Here is a 20,311-nt window from a genome sequence, read left to right on the forward strand (position 1 = left end):
ATTATTATATATGATTTTATAACAATTAAGTTTCATTGTGACTTGTCAGTTATAATAATGATTGTATATCCAATCTACGGTTTCACTGATAACATTTTGTATGTCATAAAGTGGTATGCAAAAGTTCGGGGGTTTTTATTCTAATTTTTCGACTTGCAAAACATAACATTTACTTTCACCTTCTGCAATATATGAATTTTATATCGCCGTTCATTGTTTCTTATCCCTGTGGAATTCGGCCATCGATTAGGCAAAGTGTTAAAGGTAAAAGGTCACATATCTGCAGGCATTCGAACCTCGATGCTTCTGAGGGATTGTAAATAAAGACATAAGATAAAAATCCATCCACACAATAGCGGAACGTCGCGTCATTTTGGGTGGGTTTAATATAACCACCTGCAATTGCAGTATTTCATATACTTAAACTTTGATATATATATTACAGAATTCCTTATCTGTGTTCACTTCAGTCTGAAACGTCGCGGTCAGAACTTTAATTATTTATTATTCAAATATTAATTTTAAATGTTCTAAAACTCATTTCTTGTATTTCAAAATTTATGTTTGTCAAAAAATTCTGTATAACGATGTAAAAATTTAGAAATTATTTTTTGTTTTGTTTAGAATGGATTAAACTAAAATATCAGTTTCAACTTCGAAAAACCCACAAAACCTCTGTGACTGGCTAACAATTACCTGTACCTAGAGTAGAATTAACATAACTCGCGTTTTATTTCTTTATTTAATAATTTTATTTGTAGACAGGTGGCCATGGACGGAATTCCAATAGTTTTATTCATCTTCTCCATTTTTACGGCAAGGATTGCAGATGGCGCCAGTAAGTTTTCCTTTTATTATTTTGTTAATTCCAAGTGTAGTTTTCATAACTATGTATATCTGTTTTTCTTAGATGTCGAGTCATTGGCCCTCGTCATTAACCCTTTAAGAAAACAGAAATGCCCATCTATATCACACTAATATTAACGAAACTCATATGCGCACGTGGTTGGATTTTAAGGCATTCATTTCTTTTTTCCATCTGTTATATCGTAGCATTTTATTTCCTCTTGAAAGTTTGTCAGCTGTATCATTATTTTGTTAATTGCTACTGTAAGTAAATATATAATATAATCTTGCTGAAAAATACTCATTTGATTGGTTGTGAGGCTGCGCCCGCGGGTGCGCAAAAATCGACAGTGACTCGAATTCTTTCACCATTGGTATATATGATAATAACTGTTGATTTTTGTTTCTGTCAATATGTATTTTTTTCATAAAATTTACTTGACAGATATGTGGTCAACAGCTTCGTGTTTTGAATAAAATAAAGACATTTTAGTAATAAAATAAAGACATTTTAGTATTTCTTGATATGCATTATCATAAAAAGTTTAAGACTGAGGAGTGTCACCTCTAAAGATTGACTCGGTCATACCGAGTACGCTGTAATTTGGTTTTCGATGTTGTAATATGCTTTCACTGGACTTTTCATAGATTTATGACCATCTCATTATTAGTCTTTGATTTGTCGTGATGCGTAATCCCTCCCTCACCCCCACCCGTTGGACTCAGTGTTGATATATGTTCATGATCATGGAGTCCATTCGATATGTGTATGTAAAGGAGTTTAATCCGTTGCTAGGTAGTGTTGGGGAGTTTTATTACCTCTAATGTACAGATCGAGAATGCAGTTGGTTGCTTTATATGATTCCAATGATGGGTGGGGTTGGTGGGGGGGGGGGGGGGTCTCCTTATATGTTTTTTTAATTGTTTAGTGAATTTTAGCAAAGCATCCTTATAACAACAACAACATTATTTTGACAGGAATATAGCGTCTTAACACTTTTAACACTGTGGAAAAAAATATCATTCATTTTCAAAATGTGTTTAACTACTTTCACATTCGTTGAAATGAGACAAGCATATTAATGTATTGGTTATATTTGTAATCAAATACTTGTTTCATATCGGAAGCATTATCCCAATACGATGTTTAGCTATTTTCACAAAAGTTAAGAGTTTATGCTGCGCTAGGGTGTATATTGCAAATGAAATAATTAACATGTTTATTCGCAAAATATTACTGACATCTTGATTAATATACAACGGAAATAATAAACATATTTATTAACTCGCCAAGTATTTCTTACATCTTGATTTATATACCATGGAAATAATAAACATGTTTATTCACCAATAATACTTACATCTTGATTTATATACAATGGAGTACTAATTATTACACGAATCCTTATATAAATCGCCGGTCCATAGTTTGTCCTATTGACCGGTCTAAAAAATGTGAATCTGAAAATTTATTTCTAATTTAACGTAATAAAACTTATTGAATGGCTTGCCGGTGAAAAATCTAAATATATTGACCGGCAAGCCTTAGATATGTGTAAATCATGATACCATATGTTAGACAGATTACAAATTCAGAATTATTCAGGTAAGTCTGCAAATTTTAATTCAGTATACGATATATAAATTCATATTTAAATACATCATAGAGATGTAAAACAGATGCTAAGTCACTATCAAAATATTGTCGATGTTTACGGGATAAAAATTGTCCTGTTATAGTTACATGCCTGGTCAAATCACGACACTGAAATTTCATTTAAAGTGATCACGTCAGTCAATATTATCATAACCCTTTGTCCGGTATAATACCGTGTCTTTATAAACTTTAGACCTCCAGATAAGCCCTCTTGTCAGGGTGAAAAGATTAATATTTGCTCGTTTAATGCTATAAAGGGTGCTACCCGGACACCATTAATGGGGAGATAATATTTTTGATATCGAAATTTTAATCCAGCCCTTGTGAATTGATTCCTGCATACCAACAAATTGTTTCATAATCTGATAGTACGTCGTTAAATGTGATAAAGTGTTAGAGATATGGACACGGGATTTGAAGGATGCCTAAGGCAATTTTAGAATTGACAGAAATCGAAAAAAAATAATGTACTGATCACAGACATGATGAAGATGGCAAATTTTAATTTGATGACAATTCGGATATATGTACCGCCGTTCTATGAATAAGAATAAATAGCCCCCAGTAGGAGACCTGTATGAAATATAACATTCTTTCTAAATATAGACACTGTACATAAATAAAAGTTGTTTTTTCTTCATTCTAATATTTGATTTTTGTTTGTATTTTAGCTACCCTGAGACCTGGCTAGAACTACTGCTTAAATACATACTAATATAAAACAGACATATATTATTGTAAAGTGACATATGTACGTTTAAAATGTATGGTAAAAAGTACGTTTTAATATTACACCTCTATTCTTGAGACATTGTCACATGTTTGTCTCATCCAATAAAAATATGTTTTCTTTTTTAAAATGTTGCTTTTTTAGTACTTTTTAAAAAGATGGTATTTAAATGTGCTTTTTGAACTACAAAACACTTTAGCAATGTATTTAATAAAACATTTTTACATTAAACAGCACAAATTTATGTTTAACTTGTACAATATCACGTACTTAGCTCGACTGCCATGAAATCACGTTCCAATTTTTAATTTTATCTTTTTATCTGTGTTGAAATTGTCATTAATGCAATACCATCATTAATTTGATACTATTGCTTAGTGTGGCATATTATTTTAATCTTCCAATCGTAAACCTATATTCTCAGCTGCGGTTATTTTTCTTGTTATACAAGCATTCTAGTTCCTTTGGTAAATCGTGTAAGACTTCTGTAACAACACTTACTGTGCCGTCACATCTAGTTTTGTTGTTGTTGTTGTTATTGTTGTTGTCGTTTTTTTTTTGTTATCAAAATAATATAGAGTGTATTCAGTAATATTTATACATTCTTTTTTCGATATTAATTTATAAATAGTGTCTCGGATAGTTGTCGGTATTTTTTAATCATTTAATGAATTACATTTTAAAAAGTAATGTGAAAGTTTCAAGCTCATGTGGCAATAATAACAATACATATCAATATTGGGACATGTAAAAGAACCTACATTCTCATGACACATGGCAGTTTCTCATAACGATAATATAATTTTGAAAATTCAGCAAAACAGAATTGCTATTCAGTAAACAATTTAATAAATGCATCTACAAATGCGCGGACATATCTGAATTTTAACGCTCTGTCCATCACATGCACAGAGCAAATAATTAACTATGTGTAAACCTTTAGCCTGCTGGTGGCAAGTGGTTTTGTCTTTGCGACCAGTGCAGACAAAGCCTGCACATGGTCTGCAATGTTCGCTATTCATCAGTAAATTTTCAGTAAACGCCCCTTCGAATACTAAATGGTATTGCCTAAATTGAATGATAGACCAGTCCATTTTAGAAATTTAGCATGGTAAGGGTTTAAGGGCTCATATAGCTAAACGCATGCCTCCCTAAAGTTTGAAAATACTCAGTGACATAATTATCACAAATAAGCTATACACTACGGAATTTGTAAAAGTACATTGTTTAAAATCAAGTTTCAAAATTACCGGCAAAATATGTTACTAAATCACTGTTGTAACACCAGAACTAGTAAACTACACTGCTGCTAACATTTGTTACTGAATATAAATATAAACTAAGACAAAATACTACAAAACTAGCATTATTTGTTATTTTGCTAGACTAGCCACAATATTGATTATAAAGTTATTATTTCCTTATTTTTTCACTTTTTGCCTGATTACTTTTCGTAGAGATAAAAGTCAGTCTATTCTAGTGATTTTCTTTGAGGAATAATGTGAAAAAATAGCATATGATAGTGGACATAGGATATAGACTGTTAAGTTACAAAATATTTAATAAAAGGCCGTTTTTTTTTTTAATTCAGAGCAAATTAAAGTAATCTGTAAAAAAACGCAAGATTGACAATTTGGTAAAATATGCACACGGCACTTGAGAAGTTATTTAAATACGTAAGATGTTTTGGAAGCATAGTACGTAACAAAGCTAAACATATACAGCCTCTGAGTTTGTATACAAGAGGGCATGAAAACCACAACACTCCCTCCTCCAGGCCGCATCCTCATACCAATCACGGTTTAGCCGAACCCTGTCATTAAACACATTGAATGGATTTCCATCGTGCCGAAGGACCAGAAGTGATGGCAACACTAAAGTTTTTATTTTGAGTGTACAGTATAATTATGTACTCGAAGATGGTATGAATGTTTAATATCCAACTGATAAATCAATTCAGTCTGTTATCTGTCAATCTGTATGCATACTAGGGCTCATTTATTGTTCTCCATGGAGGACATATGAAATATCTAGATAACGAAAAACTTAAGGTGAATGAGCGGTGAGATGTCAAAATTGATAGATTTATTTCATTTATTGAAATCTCTTAACAAGGATTATTTATTATCTATGGTTGGGCGTTCCTAATTTCGTTTTTTTTAAATCTTATCACGCATTTCAATTTGTCAAGGTTGGTTATAACGATGTTTATTAAGAGTTTATAAGCGTAACAAAAATAATTGAATTTTAAAATATTGGTGGCATTATCAAGAAATTACACCGTTTTCTCTAAGAAATATTTTGTACTTTTTCATTTGTATGCAGTGGGAGCTAGGGGTAGAGGTTGTAGTCTGTCTGGAGACAATCTGGTGTTAAACTTTTGATGGGAAAAGATATTCTTTTTGAACTGGCATCTATTTGTACTGCTGTATGTTGCTGCAAAAGTACTTTTTATGCAGACACGATTTTTATCCTGCAATATTTTACCATAATTTTATACAAGTCACCTCCGTAGAAAACGATTCAAGTAGTACCTAGTATCTAAACTAATATGCTATTTGAAATTTAATGTTTGACCTCACAATCCTTATAGAGCCATGCGCGCGTGTATCACCCTAGCTTATTGTGGTGTTGTGCGTAGGCGCATCAATGAGCCCTTTCCCTCTTTGCCAGTAAATTTAGTGTTCTGTTTGAACTGAAAGGTACTTGTTTATCCAAATGATACTTTATGTGTATAATTTCATTTATCTATATTGGGCTAACCATATTTATTGCTTTAAATGAACCCTTTCGGAAACGATTTTTATGACAGGTTTATTGATATATATGTTTTCGTGTTGTGCAATGGATGTGATAAATTTTATGAAAACTTTTCGACGTCTGTCAAAAACCCTTTACTGTAATAAATATTTGAATATCAATATATTTTAGGATTATAATTCATATTATTGAATTAGATATTAAGTATAATATTATGTACTTGTGTATGCAATATTGATGATATATCACATAATATAAACATTTAACCATTTGTATATGACACCGAATAAAACGTAGCATTTGTCCTATAAATAAGTCATTTAACTTAGAAGAATACTGCGAAATCTCATGAAAAACGAGAACGACTGTATGGCGATATTATTAATCAATCCCAGGTATAAGAGAAAATGCAGTTTTTAAAATATAAATTGATAATGTTATTTGCCAGGAAACAATTCTCCGTTTTGAAATCAGTTCTTCATTCTACGCAGCTTGAAATAAAACTACATGTTTTTTATTTACAATCATCTGGTAGCATATGTTAAATGCAGGTTCTGGTACATATGTTCACCGCAAATGAGAGTAACCCTTCCTTGATAATAATGAATTTTAAAAAAAATAATACATTAAACTTATATAAAAAGAGACAAACACGAAAATTTATGCATATAAGTATTTATAATATATACAAATGCTAGTGTAATTTCAAAAAGCATGTGTCCAGATTGACATATATGATAAAATATAAAGGTTTTGTTTTGTTGCTTTTTTCAACTGCGTAAGTCAAGTGAACGTTTGAAGTTCTCGTTGTGGTGATTTTAAACAAAGAGCTATAAAAATAAATTCTTTGTTTTAAATAATAAAGATATGTGACTTCTGATTTTTAGTTTTACAATGTTATTAATGAATGGTTCAGTTTTAAATGAGCCAATTCTCGTTATTTGTGCTTATCCTTGTTGTTATTTGTTATATTAAATCATTTCTAGTGGCATCCGGTTTTTATCTAACTATATAAGCAAAAATTATTTTCACAGAAAATTGCATCCTTGTTTGCCTTTAATAATGCAATAACTGGATCACTTTTTAAGATTGGACGTAGGAGGAATAATTTTTATATCGCAAATGTCACCTTCATATCTTATCGCGTCAAGGGGTGAATAAGTTTGTTTCTATATCAAAAATGCTTACTGCAGATAATCAATTTACGGTGCAATTATTGACAGAATGATATTTCTTTAGAGTACAATTTTGTATTGTGTATATTCGTTACTGAAAAAAAACTGGTATATAACTGAAAAACAGAATTAAATCCAGCAAATCATTTGCCCAGGATGTCAATTAAAATTTCTGTAAGCTAATGTTTAAGAGTTTATAATTATGTTTCACGCGTAGAAAATTCTATTAACATTAAAATGATTCAAGTTTTCATTATGCACTTAAATAACCTTAGAGGCATGTGAAATATAATCAGACATGCATGCTGTGTAATAAACATAACGTTATATGTAGGCAGGCTCTTGTAAATCTCTACCCTCTTATATTTATTTTCTTAAACTGAACTTCCACATATAGGTACATATTTTATAAGATGGCACTTCATGATTTATTTTATGGGTAGGCTTATTTACTTGCGAATCCAAATGATTTATTTATCATGTCACCAGTCTTTAAATCTTTTGGGGATACATACTGTCAAGTGCTCTTAGACATGTTATGTCACAAATGAATGACGGATGCAATAAATTGCATAACAAACCTTCTACGTCTTAAAAAAATAATCGAGCCGCGCCATGAGAAAACCAATACATAGTATAGTGGCTTTGCGACCAGCATGGATCCAGACCAGCCTGCGCATCCGCATATTTTTTTTAATAAAAGCCCAGAAGCACAACATCACATACTGACTAACATTCATCAAGGGCGGATTCAGCGCCGGTGTAATGAAGTATTTCGACCCCCATAGAATAATGACCCCACGGTCATTATTCTATAGAAAAAGTGACCCCCCGGTCATAGTATTATGACCTCCAGATCATAGTACTATGACTCCCCCACGTGAAGTAAACTGAACCTCACGAAGAATATTGACTCCCATAAAAAAAACGACCCCCGGTCATTTGGTCAAATTTAGTGATAACTCATGTATCTAAGGCCTAATTGCTGCATTTTATGCCCCCACTCGGGGGAGGGGGGGGGCATATAGATTTGCCCTTGTCCGTCCGTCCGTCCGTCCTTCCGTTTGACCATTAGCCCCAGATACCATCACTTGACACAGAAATCAGAGCATTCCGCAACGGGAAAAGGGATTCTATTTCTAGACGCTGTATCTTGGTGTATACATTTTTTTCAGGAAAATAACAATTCACAATACGTTCACAAAACACACCAGTGTCAATAATCCCTGCAAACTTCGGTATGAAGTAATTCTTCAAAAGAAAACTGCACAAGAAACTGCTAGCATAGAACTTAGTATTAATAGAAGTTGCAATACTTAGCAGTGGCAGTAAAGTACGGTAGCGGCAACAATAGAAAGTAGTAGTAGTAGTAGTAGTAGTAGTGGCAGTGGTAGTGGCAGTTGCAGCAGCAGCAGCAGCAGCAGAGGAATAAGTGACAGCAACAACAGCAGCAGGAGAAGAAGAGGTAGAAGTACAAGACGTATTAGTGGAAGCAGGTATAGTAGTATCAGTAGTAGCAGTTGTAGTAGTAGAAGTAGTAGTAGTAGTAGTAGTAGTAGAAGAAGAAGAAGTACATGTAGTAATAGCAATAGAAGTAGCGGCACCAGTAGTAGTAGTACAATCAAAATGTTAACTATTGGCAATGGGGGTATTAGAGTTGTACATCTAGTAAAAGTGTCCGTTAGGTTTGGTGGGGATCACTTTTTAATAGATATTATCGTCGAAAGTATTTTTAGGAGCCGGTGTTTTACACGGAAAGAGTAACTTTTTTAAATAGAATAATGTCCGGGAATCGATATTGTATGAGAATCCGAATGTAGTAATTTCGGCAGTGAGTATTTTACATGGAAGGAGTCACTTTTTCTATAGAATAATAACCGGGGTCGTTATTCTATGAGATTCGAAGGGAGTCATCTTTAGGGAGTCAGTATTTTACTTGGAGGGGTCAGTTTTTCTATAGAATAATGACCGGGGGTCGTTATTCTATAGAGTTTTCAAAGGGAGTCAGTTTTTTATAAGGAGAGTCAATATTTTACAAGAAAGGAGTCACATTTTCTATAGAATAATGACCGGGGGGTCGTTATTCTATGGGGGTCGAAATACTTCATTACACCGGCTGCGACACACTCCTGCTCGTCCCCTTGCTAAACGCTTGCATTTTTATATTCGAAAAATTGAGATATCAACCATTTTCGTCATTTTTTTTTGACTCGCTTCGTTTGCAAACCTTTATATCAATAGTATTTGTAATTACTGAAGTGGTTGGAGCAGACAATGATCAGATCAACTTGGTCAAATTGCTTTAATGAAAATTTACAAATCTAAAATATTCATGCTCGAATATGTCAAATATACTTTAATATCTGACGGGTTGGGGATCAGGGGACATGCCCCCGGACACCCCTACAAACTCCACGCCCCTCCCCTAAACTCGTATTGTGGATCCGCCTCTGTTCCTGTAAATTCTTTGCTATACGTGCAAAACAACTTTTGTTGACAAAGCAAAGGGACATAACTTTGGTGATATGGGTGAAATCCAAAACACCCTCGGGTACAACACTTGTTACCATTGGTGATGACACTTAAGTCAAGTATATATATGTACCTTTTTGAAATATCTACGACACAAAGTTGGTCGGACGGACGGATAGGACCGTCGGGCGGACAAACAATCAGAAAATGGCGAATCTAAGCTTAGTGCCCTCCCTCACCTAAAATGTTTGTCATACAGAGAATGCAGAAGTCGATCCCTGTTAGAAATAAATATGTTATTGTGATTTTATATTACTCTCATCCAACCTTCCCATATTTTTATACTAGTAATCGTTTTATTTCGACATAATTTCAAGTTTTACTTTTCCATTTTGGTAGATATTGTAGTATTTTAACAATTTGGACTGAAATGCAAGTTTCAAGAAAGTTTAAAGCTTTTGAACTAAATTTATCTATATATAATCTGCCTTAGTTCCGCAGCCAAGATGTACCAACGGGAGGTAATGATATGTTTACAAACGAACATTTGTAATGACTTGCTATTTAAACGAGTAATCGTCTTTAATCGTAAATCTTTAGTTTATACTAATTTATATAAGCTCAATTGTAATCTTTGACGAATGTAATGTTCTTGAGTTTCCGTATACAAAATATATTAATCAAATTTATATTGATGCTAAAATAACTCTATCTTGGTTGGGCAACCATGTTAGAAGAATTATGTAATATGAATATTTAAAGTGGACTGTTTACATGAATTAAGTGAATATAAACACGCGTAAATGATCAGTCGTTAAAGTTTCAAACCAGTCTATTATATGGTCGAAATCAAATTGACCCATTTTAACAAAATATAAGAAATATGGTATAAATCAGAATGAAAAATGGATATACTTTCATTCTAATTTCTATCTTATAACCTGGAGCTGACGTAAGAGAAATGCAAACCTGTTAAAAAGCTAGTTGCACTTTGTGATTTGACAGCGGTATTAGATTTGTCTAAACTATTTTTTTTTACAATTTAAAACATTGTTAGGTTACAATTACTTATGCATCTAAAGTAATTGACAATGGCATTAAACATGCATAAATTTGCATTTCTTTTACTGAGGCATGTTTTACTAAGTGTCGCCTCTCAAAATATCGTCGCAGATGAAATGAATGAATCGCTATCACAATGGTTCGTCAGTGTAGTGCATGCATATTTCTTATCTAATTGTGCCACTGGGTGAATTAGTTCGTTTCTACGTATAGAGAAAACAATGATTTTGCATTTACCATTTAAGACGGTAGGATATTCATTAAGGGATCGGTTCTAGATCAGTAACCACTATTTTGTTGCTGAAATTTGAAGATGAATCTGAAATTTGCAGATGAGTTTATTTGATTTATTCAGATTTATTCAGGTATAAGTCAGTAACACATTCCAATGAAACCAGGCAGTGAGTTTGTGTAGGTGCACAATGGACCTTGAATCGAAGAAATAAAGGCCAAACCGTAACAATATTTCTCTCATAAATATTACTTTTTTGTTTACACTTGCATAGTTTAGAAGCTCCGTTACATCCAAATGATGTTTTATATTTGATTTTTGATACAACGTTTCTTTTGCTTTAGCGAATCCTAGGTGATTTGTTGTTGCGTAAGTGAGATAAATGCATGTTATTAGTAAGTATGTGCAGATTTCCTATCTAGTGGAATCACGATAAGTTTGTTTCCATATCCAGAACGCTTACTGTGGATAAAACCATGGATAAAACTTTCAATTCATGATACGAACATAGACAATTAGGTGTATAAACCATTCTAAGGTTGGAGGAGTGGGTTATGCAATGCGCAGCTGAACTTCGGGAATATAATTGATGAAATATGTTTACAATAGATATACCCGCAAGCATTGATAACCTGCTTATTTCATTCAGTTTGTTAAGTATATTTACGTTTGTTTGTTATAGTTTGAAATTAATTCTAAAACTGTGTTATGTGAAATGTGGTGTTGATAGAAAATTCACTTGTAACATTAAAATGATTAAAATAGAAAAAGTGGAAACTCCACAGGTCGCTCAACACGACAAAAATGTTGCAGGCTCGGTTTTATTGAGCCTGTTCAAGGAAGATAGAGGAAATGCACGCTACCGTCCACGCCCTATTATAAACTTGCATATGATTGAATCATTTGAAGCCTACCCCATAAAACTAAAATTCTGCGTGGGTGAGCTTTTTTCAAATAAAAAACTAACCTCAATCACTGCCATTGAGATATTGCTTCCTATAAATCGTCTTTGTTTCCTATTTAAACATAAAAGATAGGTATATTTGTTTGTTAAGATGTTACTTAAAAGTTAATTTTAGGCTGTTATTTTGCTTTTCGTGATTTATTAAACTTCAAAAGGCTTGGGAATAAATATTACCATATGCTCTCCAAAATATTCTATCATCGTTGGATAATGAATGCAATAAATTGTATGACAAACTTTCTACGTCTCTAAACAATCAGTAACAGAATACAAAATCAGAATGGAAACTATACTTGATAATTGAATGTACATCATTTAACTGAATATTAAACATTACATTAATGCAGTTCATTGTACATCATTTGCTCGATGGCTTTTATATACTCAATTGACGTCTTAACATTTAAAGGAAATGCAGACCATCAAAATTATGTCCATATAGCTATGTACAAATACAATCTTACAACAGGATAAAACGTTAACCGCCATTACCCTGATATTTGTTTGTTTGTTGCCTTGTCACATTATGCCGCAAATGCAATTAATGTATCATTTCAAAAGAATGCGGGAGAGCCGTCGTGCAGACTTTTTTTTATAAAGTAGTCGGTTTTACTTCAAATCAGAAGAACTAATTCGGATACAATAATGTGAAGAAGACAATTTTTAAACAAGAAGACATTTAAGCAAATAGAGTTGTATCAGAAATTCACATATAAAATGATGTATTTTGTACAAACAAAATTTACACAATTATTTCATTGTCATTTGCATACGGTACCAAGAGCATTACCAAATAATGTGTCCATGTGTCCATGTGGCGGTTAAGAAATGAACATTGTCTTTAAAGCTGATCCTATAAATGACCCTACAGGACGTTGAGATAAATGCATGGTAGGTTATCTGTTATTTTAGGCTTATAAAATATAGTGAACCATTTCCATGCCATTATATGCAAACATACTTTTAATCTATATATATGCAAGAAAAATGTTTATAATATAAAATAAATGAAAAGCACTTGTTTATCCAAATGATATCTGATTGCATATGATATAACATAAAACCAATTAGTAAAGTAATCACTGTTTCTCTTTTTAGTATTTATCCAAAACATTTGATTTTCTCAAAACATAAACAAGTATTTTTCTGTCAATAGTTGCATTATCATCGTTACATATACTTGGAAAAGCAGAAATGACCCCAACAGGAAAGTCCGTATTCCAAGAACACATACCCTCAAACCAAAGCCCTACAGCTTTTTTTGTGTGTGTGTATAGATGTATTCAAGTTAGACATGCACACAAACATATGTAGACAAAGTAAAACACAAAGACGAAACAAACGTATACAAGAACACAGATTTTATAATGCTATATATATTATCTTAAGTAGTAATAATATATTTTTACTGTTTCAAAGGCAATTTCACCTAACTTTAGTGGCTTCAGTTCATGTCTCGAGCAAAAGTCATTAATTTTCCTAAAATGCCTCACGTCCGTTATGTTATCAAATACTTTTGTAAATAAAAGTTGTAAATCACATTTAATTGAAATGAATGTACAACATGAAATAAATGCGTGGGCGTAGTCCTTCAATGCACTCAGTGCAGTACACCTGATAAATTTGTTAGTTTACATGCTGAAAACTCGATAGAAAACAAGAAATAATAAAGTCAAAATATCTTATCTTTACAGATTGTAATATTATATTTATTGAAAGAATGGCAACAGATATCATGATTTCAGATTTGAACCATAAACTGATATTTTTACTAAACTGAATTGGATTTTAGATATCTTCTAGTAAAGATCTAGGTTTACGAGACGGTATACCAGACGCAGCAAGTACATACTGTATAAGTCAAAAAAGCACGTATAAAATGTCTTAGTATGCCTTTAAGCTTCAAGATAATATTTCTGAGCTGATTCTGGTTACTTAAACCAGTAATATTAACTGATTCCGCCGAAAATTCACGATTAGAAGTAATACAATCAAACAAAATCACTTTTCCATATTTTTTCTTTTATTTTCAGGTTGCAATACAAAATTCAGTGATGCATCATTTCTGAAAGATTTCGGCCTTAAAGCTTCAAGCGAATCCACAGAGAACAAGGCATCTCATGCTTTCACTGGTTTGTGTTAAGATATAACATATATTATATACTCGTTTCTATTCTCCGTTAAGTTACAATGGTACCAGAAACGTCAATATTTGTCCATACACTGACGCCTGAATTTCATTTCGGATGCGTGGCGTAATTTAATGTGTATCGTTGCATTAATTCTTTTATTTCGCTCAGTATTGTCAATCTTATTCAGGTTATTGAACAAATTCATAATCTTTACATTAAATTCATGCGTGAAGATACGTATGTAATAAAAAGTTTATTATCTTTGCATCGGGAAATATGCACTCGTTCTTTAGCGGAAGAATATTGTGCTCCTAAAGTCGTGCACTATTTCCGCTGCAGAACTCATGATACAAAGTTAATTATCTATAATTATTACCTACTCGTTTCTATTCCCCACTGTGGAAATGAAAACGTCAATAATTTTCCATATTGACGCCTGAATTTCATTTCAGGTGTGTGTCGTCATTTTGTTGTTGCATTAACTCTTATTTAGTTCAGTATTGTCAATTTTATCAGACTGTTGAACAAATCATAACATTTACATGATATTTAAAACTGTAGATACGTATGTAATAAAAAGTTATTAGCTTTGCATCGGGAGATATGCACTGGTTCTTTAGCGGAATAATAATGCGCTCCTAGAGTCGCGCAATGTTTTCGCTGCAGAACTCGTGCATATTTCCCAATACAAAGCTAATAACCTATAAATATAAATTTGAAGCTATTGTGTTTACATTCAGTATATTTTGATTAATGATAACAGTTTGGACATTCGGCAATAATTTCGATTTAAATACATTTACCACAAATGTATCTCTGATGTATGCATTTTCTTTCAGTCTTATTTTGTTGATTAAGTCTAATCATTTTTTATCAGTTGGTTGGTGTTCTGGTACAAATGTCGGATCACCAACTTTAGAAGTTGATTTTAAACAACCATATGGTATCAGTAGCATTCTTGTCAGTGGGCCCACAAACAGGGACGGTGACCCATACCCAACCAATGTGCTGGTCAAGTATGTACCCAACGGAGGCGATGTCAATAATTTCGTACATTTTCCGCTTCAAGAAGGAAAACTGGTAGGCTTCAAACTTAATTTGTAATGTTATTCTCTATATGAGTCAGTTCAAATATAGGTTATTGTGAAGCAGCAATGAAACATTATTGTCATAGCAATGGTTAGTTTTATCTTTTATTAATTATTTTGTCCAAAGTGCAGAATTTGGTAGTCTTTCATATTTCTTACAGTTTGTATTTTGTTGTAAATGACACGAAATTCAACGTGTTGTAAAATAGTTAATATATCTTGCAATCAATGGAAGATTTTCAATTCGCTTCACTGAAAAGTCAGTATTAATGTCGTATATTAGAATACGTGGTTTTCACCCAATGAAGTTCGAACCCACGACCTCTGGATTAAAAAGGACGTCCCCTAAACTATTGTACAACACGGTATTACTGATATCATTGTAGGAGATAAAACTGACTGAATATGGAACAGTCCAGAGCAATTTTGGCCAAGGAATTGCCGCAAGAAAACTTCAGTTCACAATACAGAGTTTCAATGGGGACGCTTGTTTAAAAATTGATTTACTTGGATGTACAATAAATGGTGAGTTGAATTAGATATGTAGCCTACAAGTACATAATACAACATACTATTTAACAGACGCAAGGAACGGATGCTTTATTCTAAAGACATTGAAGAGTGCGCCCCTGTGTGCAAGGGGTGATACCGTCTCACATGACTAACATCTTCCCATTTTCATCACAAAAAGAAATGAAAACACATTTATATCATTTCAATTTCTTTCTTTCTTTCTTCCTTGTTTTTTTTTTTTTTTTTTTTTTTTTTTTTTTTTTTTTTTTTTTTTTTATGTTAAAAACTTATGATGCAGCTATCTAAGTAGACGTAATGCATATTTACATTGTTTGAGAATATATGCTTTCAGTAATACATAATTATAAACTAATATAGTTCAGTATGGCCATAAACGGAGGTTATAAACAATGGATTCATTAATACTTTCCACTACGTTAATCAATAGTCAAAGTTTTGGCAAATATATGAGAAAAAAATATGAAAAATAGGATTAAACAAGAAATAGACATATTTTATGATCGTAACAAAAATTGGCAGTCTCTTTTTAAAAACAAAGGCATTATGAGCCTTTGATGTTTCTTGCAGAAAACAAAATACACAGAATCATGTCTAATGCACAGCATAAATCGATATAAATATATATTAGATGTACAATTATTTCAAGATGCAGCTGCAACGTAGATAAGATGTGCAAGTGTTATCTTATTTAATTGATACAAAATTTCTTACCTGATTATCATTTTACAAAACCTTTTCAGAAGAACTGCGATATTTAATGAAATGAAATATTGAACATATCAAATTTAAAACATGCTGCCCATGAATCCACCGTTTAGGGTAAATATTCGGGTTATGACCCATGTGTTGGTGCAAAAAATAAACAAAATTGACTTTTATTTCCTACATCATTTCCATAGATCTGTGCACTGGCGGTTGCCAAAATGGCGGGCTTTGTATGATGCAAGACACATGCCAATGTCCACAAGGGACATTAGGCAGCAGGTGCGAATCAAAAGGTAACTCTTCATTTTTGCGCGAATCTTTGACAAGAACTTGTCTTGAATATTTAAATGTATGCACTGTATTCCTAGGTATATGTCAGGTACACGTCAGTACATTGATGTAGTGATAAACTGGATTGAACCTATATAAATTTTTATTCTATACAACCGGAAACTGGACACTAATGCCTCACTTTCTCGTCTGTCTGGCTGAAATAGGATTATTGTGATTGAGCATGCTCTAAGCTTGTTTAAACACCCCAGTTCCCTTTACTAAGGCTAGTACTTGTTCAAAGGCACTTCCCTGTTTTTAACTTTTGCCCAAAAGTTTATTATGTATTCATTGCTCTCTTACAAGCTATTCATTGGTCCAGTGTTAATCCCCTCTCTACAGTACATCATTCCTCCTTTCCCAACTATTTCCACGCCATGGTACGTAATAAAGTATATGAGGCTCATCCTTTGTTATACATCTATATTTTCACTACAATGTTAGTTTGTGTGTCGATAGTGACATTGTTGCGCTTTTCCATGGATTTTTATTTTGAAACTACGTTCATTAATTTTTGTGAAACAGAATGCACACCTGAAGATCTAGGACTAGCAGACGGTCGTATTGGACCTGATCACATCCATGTCTCGTCTGAAGATCCTGTATATAATAAAGCTGAAATGGGAAATAGTAAGTTCCATTGAATATTGAAAGATTAAGATTCTTCACAAGTTTATCAACAAACATTTGTATGCTTATTACGAATACATGACGATCTCCTTATGGTAGTTCTGGACAATTAATTACAACGTATATTTTGATTTGATCCTGATTTTTTTAAAACTTCAGAATATACTAAGAAAAGTCGGCAAATAAAAAAAATAGGGTCGTGTGTGTGACTTTTTGCTAGACTGATTTGAAAAAACAAAATCTTGAACCTCGCACAAGTTTTCATAATGGTCGAATATGGGTAAATCACAATTTTGATAACATTTTTACTCAAACACGTTTTCTAAAATGTAGATTTTAAAGAAACGTTTCTGAGTGTTGCCATAAATTCATGAAACGATTTTCATTTCCCAATACCAGTCCAGACTTTATTGTACGCTATTATCCGGATAAATGACGTTAAGATATTACTTCCGGTGTATCGAACGTGCAACACTATCTTATATTTCATTTGTTGATGACTATAATACAAAGATACATTCAAGAATTGTTTTCAAAGTACTTTTTTTTTAGTAAAATGTATAAAGTTCCACTTTGTTGTCACTTTTATTTTTGAAAGTAACCATCTTATAAATTGTCTACACATCATTTCAGCCGGATCGAAGAAAGGTTGGTGTCCATCCGTTACAGATACGAACCCATGGGTAATGATCAAACTTGATCAACCGAAGGCTGTGAGCGTGTTTAGTTTCAGTTGGTCAGCTCAAGGCAATATCAATATTATGACAGAGTTCGAGTTCCAGTATATAGCACCTGTTGACACAGCAAGACGGTTTAGAACATTTGCTACGGTAATGTATAATCAGAAGTGACAAAATATCATCATATTTCATAACCAATGACTTGCTTGATAGGTTTTATTGAAGTCCCGTATTTAAAAATTCAGACCATTGTCTCTGGACAAGGAGATAACACAGCGTCTGTGCAAATGACAGAATATCATGCATAAAGGGTGTCAAAAATCTTAGTTGATTTTAGAGAAATAAAAAAAAGTTTGTCTAAAGCATGGAAATGGAGGGAGAAATGCATATGCATTCAACTATATATAATACTAATATATTGACATATTGATCACACAGAAAATTGGTTTATTTCTTATGTTCTTACTGGAGAAAATTCGTGTATTCTGATACATCAGTGTCGATCAACATGTGAAAATAAATTAGCATTACTTCATTCATTAATCATTACAATAACATTTTATGCCATCTCTTTAACAAATGTCTGTGTACTGTGAACACAACTACAATACTTTAAAGTAAGACTAACTTCTAAATATATTGCCACCTGACAGTTAGTGCATTTTCGGTCATATTATTGTAAAAAGTTGTTCCGGAATGTCTAGAACTTGTACTGTTCTAAATAAAATATGGTGCAGACAGAACCAACATTCGCTTGATAAAAATTTACATCAGTGAAAAATATGTCTTGGTTCTTATTAACTATAAATAATCGTAATAGTGCTAGGTACCAGAGCTCAACCATGTACTATTTCATTTCTTTGACATTAATTAGAAGATAACTCTAGAAATTGTATAGAATACTGTTCTAAAAAGTCAAGAGAATATGACCTTCCTTTTTCTTCAACGTTAAATGTTTAACTGTCAACGGATGTCATAAATTATACAATAGTGTAGAGTAATAAAACCAAACATATGATCATAGGTAATACTTCGGCGAAACAATTATGGTGAAACACATTACAACTTAAAACCGTCAATAAATTATATCTCTGCAATTACTTAAAATTAAAAAGACTTGTAAACTCTGATAACAAGTTTATACAGTTTTAAATCAATTAGCGTATGTTGAAATTTAGTAATATACTGTATTATGAATTACTCTTCTTCGATTATATCCAGGAGATACCAGCAATGAATAGCACTCATATTTTCACAGTAACTACACAACCTGTAGTTGTCACAGATACCATCCGTATAATACCGTCTAAATCGGAAGGTAGAGCTTGTTTCAAGCTTGAGATAAAGGGCTGTGACCCAAAAGGTAAATAACTCCTACTCTTTTACTTTTGTACACGTATCTGAAATATACTGATATGTCACTCTCTAAGCTCTCATCAGCATCAAATAAATATCATTTAATGGCAAACAATAACCTTTTAATGATCTGAGGTTTTGAATATTGAAGAATTTTAATGTTTCCTTATTATAATATGAAACATATATATTATCTTTAAGACTACGTATCACTTTCAATGATAGGCAATTTTTAAATTGAAGTTTTATAAACGTATAGGCCTATATATTGAGAAAGAATACAAATGCATGTAGTCAGCTAGTAATACTAACTTCATAATTGTTGTGAACATCTAATCAAATCTATAAGAAGCTTCATTATTTTGAATGGTAGCAAGCAACCAAGCAAAAAATATTAGATTTGGTTTGTTGAATCTGTTCATAAGAGGTATAAGAGGTATGACACTTTCAACACCTATCACGCCACCTAGCAACGGACCTAAAGACTGCTTCTGTGACAGTTAGTAAAATCATTTAAGTTGTTGAAATCTAATACAGATATCTCACGACTTTTTTTTTCAGCATTATGCTCCACTGGATGGTGTCAGAATGGAGGAACGTGTATGGGAGAGAACGTTTGTCTCTGCCCTTCAGGCTTCTTCGGCAGCCGGTGTGAACAAACAAGTAAATATTTTACTATAATTTCCTTATGTTTTCATAAATGTTAAAACATGCCTCTTCATAAGGTGACATACAAAGCTTTATAAAATTGTATTCGATAAAATTCTTTGAAAATGCTTTTAAAGCCTCTGTGCCTTTTCTACGATATCTAGGAAGTTTATAACCATACACACGTTGTGGAAACTCTAAAAAGATAAAATAAAATTGATCATAGAGCTTATGTCTACAAAAAATGTAGGTCACTAAAGAAAATAAAACATTTTACCAAAAGGTAACTAAGTTAACTTATGTGTTAGAC

At 32.5% G+C, this 20,311-nt stretch overlaps 2 protein-coding genes across 4 annotated transcripts in view; both read left to right on the forward strand.

Moving 5' to 3' along the window:
• The first annotated feature begins 307 nt into the window (after nucleotides 1-307).
• On the forward strand, nucleotides 308-17,331 carry LOC128559330 (uncharacterized). Its single transcript, XM_053550647.1, has 7 exons — nucleotides 308-377; nucleotides 762-838; nucleotides 13,932-14,030; nucleotides 14,908-15,110; nucleotides 15,505-15,643; nucleotides 16,552-16,650; nucleotides 17,213-17,331. The coding sequence occupies exons 2-7, from the start codon at nucleotides 772-774 to the stop codon at nucleotides 17,329-17,331; spliced, it is 726 nt and encodes a 241-aa protein (XP_053406622.1). The 5' UTR covers nucleotides 308-377; nucleotides 762-771.
• Nucleotides 17,332-17,963: 632 nt separating this feature from the next.
• Nucleotides 17,964-20,311, forward strand: part of LOC123547456 (uncharacterized) — a 31,710-nt gene continuing 29,362 nt past the window's right edge. Inside the window, exons 1-3 of one of the 3 annotated variants that reach the window (XM_053551698.1) lie at nucleotides 17,964-18,147; nucleotides 19,219-19,360; nucleotides 19,915-20,016. In XM_053551698.1, coding sequence (XP_053407673.1) covers nucleotides 18,004-18,147; nucleotides 19,219-19,360; nucleotides 19,915-20,016 — 388 coding nt within the window. In that variant the 5' untranslated portion in view covers nucleotides 17,964-18,003. The remainder of the gene's footprint in view (nucleotides 18,148-19,218; nucleotides 19,361-19,914; nucleotides 20,017-20,311) is intronic. The other 2 variants (XM_053551699.1, XM_053551700.1) reach the window with 2 other exon arrangements.

The sequence above is a fragment of the Mercenaria mercenaria genome, chromosome 9 (assembly GCF_021730395.1).
Source record: "Mercenaria mercenaria strain notata chromosome 9, MADL_Memer_1, whole genome shotgun sequence".
Taxonomy (NCBI): Eukaryota; Metazoa; Mollusca; class Bivalvia; order Venerida; family Veneridae; genus Mercenaria; species Mercenaria mercenaria.

Excerpts from the sequence above, each read along its gene's own strand:
- LOC128559330 (XM_053550647.1), top strand. The coding sequence starts at position 772 with ATGGACGGAATTCCAATAGTTTTATTCATCTTCTCCATTTTTACGGCA. Across the intron at positions 839-13,931 it reads AAGGATTGCAGATGGCGCCA|GTTGCAATACAAAATTCAGT; the intron begins GTAAGTTTTCCT and ends TTTTATTTTCAG. Across the intron at positions 16,651-17,212 it reads CAGCAGGTGCGAATCAAAAG|AATGCACACCTGAAGATCTA; the intron begins GTAACTCTTCAT and ends TTTGTGAAACAG.